Genomic DNA, 9,729 nt, shown 5'->3' with positions numbered 1-9,729 from the left:
CAGTGGGCCAACATTGGTGCCTTCGACCCGTAAGTATAAAGACAGGTAGCATACTATAACAAACTCATCAGGCCCTGCCCGATATACATACAAACACATACAATACATGCAAGAGTCACAAAGACAACTAGCATAACAAATCCTAATGGGATGGAATTGGTACCTTCAACCCATGGGTACAGTGAGGAGACTCACCTAAATCATAAAGTTGATCTCAGCTAACCGTTCTCCTGCCAAAAGATGGGTGCTCGACACCTCTTATCAATCCATACAAGACAAACCCTAAGTCAACCTTATAAAATATAATTTTGACCAAAAGTCAAACTAAGCCAATAGTCAATGGTCAAAGTCAAATTCAACATCCCTTAATGTCAACTATCCATCCTCACGTTGTGACCAGCCCTTGGTCACGTTGGAGAGCTCACTCGGTCCGATTCCAACTTATCATGACTCAATCTAGCCAACTCAGTCAAGGAATGACACATGAGCTGACCTCACGATGTAGGCTGCCTTTCCTCACGTCATGAACCCTAAGAAACTCATCAAAAATGGGATCAACCACTCCTCACATCATGAGACCTTATGTCTCACGTCGTGAGAACAATTTGTGGCCAAAAATCCAACTTTTAAGTCCTTAATCCATTGAGCCTTGCACTCCAACTTTCTAAAGGTCTTATAACTTCTTAATACACTAGAAAGTAGATGATTTTAAGACATATATTCCCAATACATGTCTAGATCTCATTTAGGTCAAAAGTTGAATAAAAGACATCCAACTTTCATGAAAGGTTCCAAAACCCAACCATTCACTAGATCTGAACTCCATAACACTCTTAAAGCCATTATTATTGAATTAGGTGTCTAAGCACATAACTATAATTGATATGTACTTATGATGTGGGCTCATGGGTAATCTAATCCGTTAAGTTGTGGAGTCATTACATGTTGTTATTATATTTGTGCTATTTGTTATGTATTGGTATTTTGGGGGAACTCACTAAGCTTTGGGCTTATAGTTTTGGATTGTGTTTCAGGTATTTCAGAGGATCGCGACAAGGCGAAGGCGTGATCGTGCACCTCCTCATGTTTTTGTTTCATGAGTTTGGGATTTCTCTGATATGAAACTTATTTTGTAAACAAATTGTAATCAATGTTGGTTTTGGGTTGTTTTAAAAAGTTTAAAATTTTCAAGAATTTTATGAATGTTACATCTACCAAACATGCCAAGTTACACTTATAGTCCATGGACTATAAGGAAGTTGTCATTTAGTTCATGACTCCACAAATCTTAACAAACAAATCATATACATACAACACATAACATTCATCCTTAAACTTATAAATTTTTGGTTCCAAGAACAACAATAGGGTATATAGCATTAAAGTTAACACAAACTCAACACGATTATTAGACTAATATACCACGAAGCTTCAATTAATTTGATGGTGGTCTTTAGAATGGAAACAAATCTAAAACGGTAACGATATAAAAAAAGTAAAAGAGAAAAAAAAACATATATCTGAAACTTGATTAAAATAAAAAAAAAGAAGATAAAAAATAAAATTTTATTACAAGATAAACTCAATTCAATACCTAACAAACTTTTAGCAAAATAAGACATATCAAGATTTTTATGTTAGGATAATCAATGTTTTGCAAGATCTAGAGAATATAAACATAAACCCAATGAAAGAGAAATTATCATAGAATATCGATAAGTGTTTTCGTATTAAAAGTAACATTGAAAATCGAGAAGAATTCATGTAGAAAGATGTAACTCTAACTATAAATTTAGTGTTTTTTTTTCTCCCCTCCTCAATAAACCACCATACTGCATATTGTAATGATGGCGTGTTAATGCAGTGGTGCGGTAAACACAGCACCGAGGTGGTCGGAGTCAGTGGCGAGTTTATGTATTTCTATGACAGGTCACTTGACCCACTTTTTTTATTTTGTATAACAAGTTATATGAAACTAAAAATTATGACCTACCTAAGAAAATTGCAAATGAACCACCTTAATATTTTTGGCAACAAAAAAGTGTATAAACAGATTTTTGAAGTCTATAATTTATATTTTAATAACCCAATATCTTTTAATATATAATACAATATTCATAGCCTAATACAATTTACAATAAAAAATAAAAAAATTGATTCACAAATCAATCATTTTACAGCACGTTAACCTTCGATTTTCAATTCTTCATAATCATCTATCCAATTTACAACTGACGGTAAATATATTCTATTATGTTAACTTTCTGAAAATTGATTAAACTATGTGAAAATTCTAATTCCAATTCCAATATTTCATGAGCATCAAAAAGTCAGACAAAGACCACTATTGTAATTGGTGAATTCAATATTCATAATTTAGTTGTAGATTTAACTGAAACAACTCTTGTTTTTTTTCCTTGCTTGTTAATATTTATTCCATACACATCAAAAGCAAAAACTATTGAATGTTTGGTAATACTTAATTATTTTTTCATTTTTTTATTGTTCCATAAGTGCACAATATGTTTTCTTTATTGTTTCAAAATTTTAGTGTGAATTGATTATTTAATTGTTGTTTGTGAATTGTTGGTTATTTTAGAAATCAAAATCAATAATGTCTTTAAAAATAATTTGATTTTTTTTGTTTATTCGATTCGACCTGAGAACCCACAAGTAGTATTTTTTTCCTATCGATTTCATTAAAATAGTGAATCATATTGTTTTACGTTATAGACTCACCACTGGTCGAAATACGGTATGCATGACACATCAGAGAGTTTTGCCGCACCATTTTTTGTTTGTGGTTTTCACTGATTTTTACGGTTTTGTCACTCACCTATTTCAATCGCTTTTCTTTCTTGACCATACTACCCTCTGTATTTCCTTTTCTTTACCCGTTGCTTAACGCATTTTTTTCTGTTTTTAATTAAGGAAAACAAATAAAGACTATTTTGTCTAGGACCTACTATTCCCAAAAGAAAAAAAATTATGATTTGAGATTCAAAGTTTACGTCAATAAAGATATGAATGGCTCGACAAAACCAAATATATTGAGCAATTTAATTGAGTTGGTTTAATATGAAGTAATCTATTGGTTTGAAATTCTTTATTAAGGTTATATGATTTAAAATATCAAACTGATTCTATGATTTATGCTTTTATTAATTTTATATAATTATATTTTACTAAATTACATTTTACTCAATTGAAAAAAGAAAAATAAAAATGTGGTAAAGTGTGGTATTATACTCATCAGTTTTGTGGAATGAAGAGAAAATGATGTGAGGGCAATAATGTGGTAAGGTTTTTTTTTTTGAAAGAGCAATAATGTGGTAAGGTTGGTATGACACCTACCGGTTTTAAGGGGGAAATGTCACGGTAGCACAATTAACTGTTGTCATTTATCCGATTTGGTCACTAAATTATTATTTTTTGCGCAACAAATCATTAAACTTACTAGTTACCTTTCGTTAATTTTTAATGGATCCCCGGTTAATGACCGACTTTAAGAGATGTTTATTTGGCTTTGTACCACTACAGACACATCACCTTCTTTTTTTACATTTTTACATTTTTTATAATTAGAGCAGGCCCTACCCTCGTAATCCTAACATTCTTCTTTTTCTCTTGAATGAGACCGTACATAGGAGTCGGGACAACACCACTTTCATATTTCCTTTCATTCATTATTCTCATCTAGCCGGTGGTACACGAACAGAGACATCTTTCTCGTTACTGACACTGACAGTATCAAAGTTGTTTCTCTCTTCACTATTCTTTAGCACCGCATTGTTACCTTTCACAAAAACCCTTGTACGCATCGATTTCAGCTCCGATTCAACAACAATATGTGTTGGACGATTTAACTCCGACATCATCTACGTCAAAAGTGTAAGCCAAAACCTGATTTCGCTCAAAGTTAGTGTTGATGACCTAATTTGAATGTAGGAGACCTATGTTAAGATTTAAAGAACTCTTTTTTTTTCAGAAATGATTTTGAACATTTTCATAGTAGAAGGTGGTTGGGTAGAGGATCATTCAGTTGGAACCTAAATCGATGTATCCCTTGATTTTAATAGATGATATATCTGGAGAAAAAAAGATTGTAAAATATATAATTTATATGTTGCATATCTTGAATTTTAAATAAAAATATTCCTAAAAAATTAGCTCTTTTGTTCTTATATTTACATACTTACTAATGAATTGTCCGTTATGTGTTCTTATACTTGCATATTTACCAATGAATTGTCCGTTATAACTTATAACAAAATAGATGAGTGAGGGTGGGGGGTATAGGTACGGGTACCGGTAGGGGTGGATTGTTTTAAAAAAAAAAGTTATATTTAATTTAAAAAAGATAAAAAAAAGGTGGATGATTGATGATGTAGCTCACTGCCATATAAGCTTCCTCGACAAGTCATATTTTCACACAGGTTCACTAACTCATAACCGTTTAAAATTAATGAAAATGACATAATTTATAGGTAACTTGTAAATTTAATGATCTGTTGCGCAAAAAAAAAGTTTATTGACCGGATAAATGACAATAGCTGATTGTGGGGAAATGACTTAAAAAGATAAGATATTTTTCGTTTTGTACACACTTAGTCACTAATTTTATTTGTCTACATTTTGCAAACTTCTTTTTTTTTTTTTTTTTTTGTCTATATCTTGCCATTATGATGGGGTTAGTGTGGTTTTAGCTAGTTTTCAATGTTCTTTACAACTCTAGTGAGACTTCAGTCATTCTCTCCGGCAAATACAAGTTTTCTTGTGAGTTCCAACAAACTCTAATCATATTCTCCAACGATTTTTAGTCATCTTCTCCAAGCCTTCACTCTGCAGAGAACTTCAACAATGTTCATGCCATATTGTTCCATCCACCTTATACCAATTCTACAACACCGTAACCACCCATACCCCCCTTTTGAATATATTCAACCACCAGAAACATCACCATCTTCGAACACCAAACACACCACTGAGACCACCTCCTGCCATCCCATCTACTCCCTGCACCACCGGTTGCCTCACCACACCACCTACAACCACCCTTATGTCGTCATCATCACCACCTGCTACAACCACCATAGAAGTTACCACTTCCAGAGGGATACCCACGAAATGGGGCAAGAATTCAAGGTTTTCAGTTGAAATTTTGCTAGGAGTTTGAAGGTCCATAAGTCATATCTCGATTTGTGGATTTGAAATTGTTGGAAAACTCATGATGGGTGGAGGCTTGTTGGAGAAAATGATCGGAGATGACAAAGTCGTCGGAAACCTTCAATGGCATGTTGCAATGGTATTTTATATAAAAAAAATCAATAACTAAGTACATATGAAACAAAAAAAATATCTTACTTTTTTAAATCATTTTCTGTTTCATTATGTTACAACGACATTTTTTACTTAATTAAAACATAATTATAAGATTTTGGATAAAAGCTAGACAAATACATATCTATCATAATAAATGAAGATCATTTTGTCAAATGTCATATTTTCATTAAATTTGCCACATATGATTTTGTAAATCTTTTGATTAAATTTAAATTCACATGTCATTTTGTGGTTTTTTTGAATTAAATCAATTAACATGCCACATAATACTAAATTTATATATATATATAATATTAAATACATTTAATGTAATAATAAATGCAAAGAATCTTAAAAGATATATAAGATATATTAAAATACATTGATATATTTTTTTTAATCAATCCGTGTAATACACAGGTTTTACACCTAGTTAAATAATATATATATGGGCGATGGGCCTAACAACTATTTGTACGCTAAAAATAAAATTCCCCGCATCGACGTTTAAATTGTCCCTGAAATTCGGGAAAAGAATATTAAGATATTTTAAAAGTTATATATTTATTGTTAGTTATATAGGTCTTATGTATATATCTATATAATTTTAATAAGTATAGTGATTTGAAAGTATTAGTAAAGGTATTTTAAGAGTTATAAATTGTGACAAACAATATTAAAATTTAATAATATATTTTAAATATATAAAAGATGATAAATGTATAAGATAAAAATTGAAGCCTTGTAGGCATACGACCATTGCCTCATTTGTACAAACGACAAAGGAAGCCACAAAACGGGAAACCACCCCATTTCTGCAAAAAAACTTAATGGAGTGCTTCTTTCTTTCTTTCTCGTTAGGAAGAATTAGAAAGCAAAATTTCCCATTACTCCTCCGTTACCAGTGATAATTATATTCATCCCCCTTTTCAAATCCCTTCAAAACCATAGAATCACGCATCAACAATCTCTGCCTACAAATCTCCTGCTCACCAAGATCTGCTTTACATTTTCTTCAAAAACTTTGCAGCTCTGTTTGATCGATAACTTCTGCATTATCACTGCACAAAAACCAAACGATCCCAACTTAGGGTTTTGGTTTATACTTTTTGAATCCTACTACTTCAAACCTCTCGAAACTCTCAGGTATACTATGATATCACTCTAGTCATCGTGTTTTGTTTTGTTTTGTTTTGTTTGTGTTAACTTGTGTGCGATACATTTCTACAATTATACTCCTGCTATTCATGGAGCTGAGTTATTAAAATTTATATGTTTGTGCTTCTTATTGCTTTTAGAGGTAGATGTTTCTATGTTTTTTAGCGTCCATTACAATGTGATCGGTTTTGTTGTAATTTTGCAAGTTGATTTGATTTTCATTAAAGCTTACTCACAACAAAACAACTTCTTGTGTTGTGTATACCTATCGGTAATATTAGTTTATTCGGTTGATCTTGTTGAGTTTTTGTGCCATATTTTTATTAAGGATTATACACTATTTCAGCTTACTCTTGTGACAGTATACCATTTTTTAAAGATATTGTAGTTTACTGCCCTCATTTATGCAGGAGAACCGACTCCAACTGTATCTGCATACTTGTTCTTCTTTCTCATAATATGACAGTTTTTTTTTCTTTTCTTTAAAGGGTTGTCTACTTGTTTTCTGTTGAAAATTATTGCTTTCTTGTTTCATAAATTTACTTAATAAGCTTTCTGCCATTGTTGTTGTTAATCTCATGTTTTGTCTATCAAATGAGTTTGAATATCTGTATAGGTGAAGCTCTTGGTAGAGGCTTTTTTCCTTTAAGAAGTGATGTTATGCGACTTAATCTGTTGTGTTTCATATTTTGTACTTTGTAGTAATACAGACAGGTGTACCATGAATCAGACAAGAGGAGAGCCGATGAATAGTAGTCCTGCATTTGATGAATATAAGTGCAGGTATTACAAGGAGTTGACCCTCGGTCTGTTCAAAGTGAAGGTTTCAGAAAAGGTGTATAAATGTCCATATTGCCCCCAGAGTAGAGAATACAGTTATGATGACCTCTGTAGGCATGCAACTCGAATAGCAAGAGAGTCAAAAAGTGCTGGTTTAAAAGAAAAGGGGAAGCATATGGGACTTTTGGAGTTTCTAGAGAGGGATATCAAGCCTTCTGAATCAACCTGTAAAAGAAGCAGAGATCCTCAATTAGGGTTGGAAACTCTCTTACAAGAATTGAGCAAAAGAAGTCAAGAACTTATAAGCAGGACAGATTCTGATATGGCTTTTGTTATTCAACAGAATGAAATCATCATTGACAACTTTAACAGAGGTATTTAATTTCTGTAGTGTCTCATGAAGTCACGATTATATGCTTGCAAATTGCTAACTTTGCTTGTATAATTAGATCTTACAAACTTGCTAGAGAATGCGAACAAGAAAGTCAAAAAGATTATCACTGAGCATGAGCAGATCAAAATGGTATTAACTATTAAGATATTGTTCATATAATCATATATGGTTACTTAATTTACGAAGTGTTCATTACTTCATCATGACAGAAGTTTCTTCTTTACAGAATGAATCGGAAACTTTGGAGCAACAGAAATCAGATGATACGATGAAGAAGTTGGTAGAAGATCAAAAGGTTGATTCCGATTCTTGTATTAAATCTTATGTGCTACAAATTACAATAGTATACACACATCTTCGGATAATGTTTATGGTTTCTTACTTTTAATATATATAAGTTATGAACACATCACAGAGAGAACTAGAAAAGCTTCACCAGCAAATCATGGAGCTTCAGAATAAATCCGAGTCCTTTGAAGAAGAAGTGAAAGAAAAAGATAAGAAAATTGAGAGCTTAGAAGACGAATTACAAAATATTCGCCAACAATTAGTTTCTGTAACCTTCTTTCTTTCCTTTCTCCGAGTGTTAATTAATAATTATGCGTCTATAAATATGTGGTGAATAATTACCTTTTTATACCCCTCTTACAACAAAATAGGGTTTGGAAGATAATCGCGTTCGTGGATTTTGTTCTACGATTAGTGTGAAAAGAATTGGTGAGCTTGATGCAAAGCCTTTGATTGCTTCTGCTAAACGACGATGTTTAAGTGAAGAGGATACAGCCAGGTTTATATCTTTATGGGAAGATCATCTCAGGGATCCAAATTGGCATCCATTCAAGGTCATCGCCATTGGAGAAGGGGAATCCAAGGTATGAATTTAAGTACTTCACTAACAAAAAAAAGGTGTAATGATATGATTGCGAAGGTGTAAAGTTTTTAAAAACAGTAACCATATTATTTATTTTGACAAATAGGAAATGATAGATGAAGAAGATGAGAAGATTGACATGTTAAAGGCTGAATGTGATGAGGATGTATATGATGCGGTTGTTACAGCCCTAAAAGAGCTGAATGAGTACAATCCAAGTGGCAGATATCCATTGGCTGAGCTTTGGAACAATAAAGAAGAAAGAAGAGCAACACTGAAAGAAGGTGTTGAGTTTATTCTCAAACGATGGAGAACATACAAACACAAGAATCGAGGTTGAAGAGGAGCACATTTCAAAACCAGTAAGCTTAATGTCTTGATATGGAAGATAAAATCATATTTCAACAAAAAAGTTTGTCATAACAATATATATGTCATATATTATCAGCTACATAACTTTTATATTATGTATTTGAATGATATTGGTAAGATTTTTGGAATGTAATGTTAATAGGACGAATTAAACCCGATATATTAAGTTAAGTTGGAAGTGATTTCTATGATAACATAGATCAAGTGTTTTATTTTCGGATAATCAAAGTTTTGCATGATCTAAAGATGGAGAGGAAAACAATGAACCCGAAGAAACGTATTATTTAATGTTCACTTCAAAGATGTTTTCATCAAAAACATAGAATATCCATAATTATTTTAATAATAAAAGTATCATTGAAAATCTAGAAGAATTCTTGTAGAAAGATATATAATTGTAACTATAAATTTGTTAGTGTTTTTTTCTTCCCTCCTCAAGAACATTTAATTAAAACATAATACATTCTTGTTATTACGTTTGGTAATTTACCATAGATTTTAAAAATTATTAAATTAAAGTCCATCCCATTTTCAACCAACACTTTATAGGATTTTGATTCCTTTAAATTCTTGTTGAATTCTAATTCCCTCCAAAAGAATATGCATAGCTCCAAAAGCTATTTTTACCAGAACCATTTCAACCATTTTATTATTATTATTATTATTAAAAGTTTTTCTCATTCATCTGTCTACACAGTCAATTCTACCAACAACTTTTTTTTTTTTTTTTTTTTTTTTTTTTTTTTTTTTTTTTTTATATTCATCAGCAATCCAACCATATTTATAATAGTAGTTTTTTTCTATTTAATTTAAGTAATAGTTTTTTTTTTCT

The 9,729-nt window shown here is 31.6% G+C and overlaps 1 protein-coding gene across 1 annotated transcript; it reads left to right on the top strand.

The window, feature by feature from the left end:
• Positions 1-6,007: 6,007 nt before the first annotated feature.
• On the top strand, positions 6,008-9,091 carry LOC111903676 (protein INVOLVED IN DE NOVO 2). Its single transcript, XM_023899430.3, has 7 exons — positions 6,008-6,468; positions 7,183-7,634; positions 7,710-7,783; positions 7,881-7,949; positions 8,070-8,210; positions 8,314-8,526; positions 8,632-9,091. The coding sequence occupies exons 2-7, from the start codon at positions 7,202-7,204 to the stop codon at positions 8,863-8,865; spliced, it is 1,164 nt and encodes a 387-aa protein (XP_023755198.1). The 5' UTR covers positions 6,008-6,468; positions 7,183-7,201; the 3' UTR covers positions 8,866-9,091.
• Positions 9,092-9,729: the final 638 nt, after the last annotated feature.

This window comes from Lactuca sativa, chromosome 8, assembly GCF_002870075.4.
Source record: "Lactuca sativa cultivar Salinas chromosome 8, Lsat_Salinas_v11, whole genome shotgun sequence".
Taxonomy (NCBI): domain Eukaryota; kingdom Viridiplantae; phylum Streptophyta; class Magnoliopsida; order Asterales; family Asteraceae; genus Lactuca; species Lactuca sativa.
The sequence above is the reverse complement of the archived record's forward strand: the minus strand, read 5'-3'. Positions and strand labels throughout refer to the sequence as shown.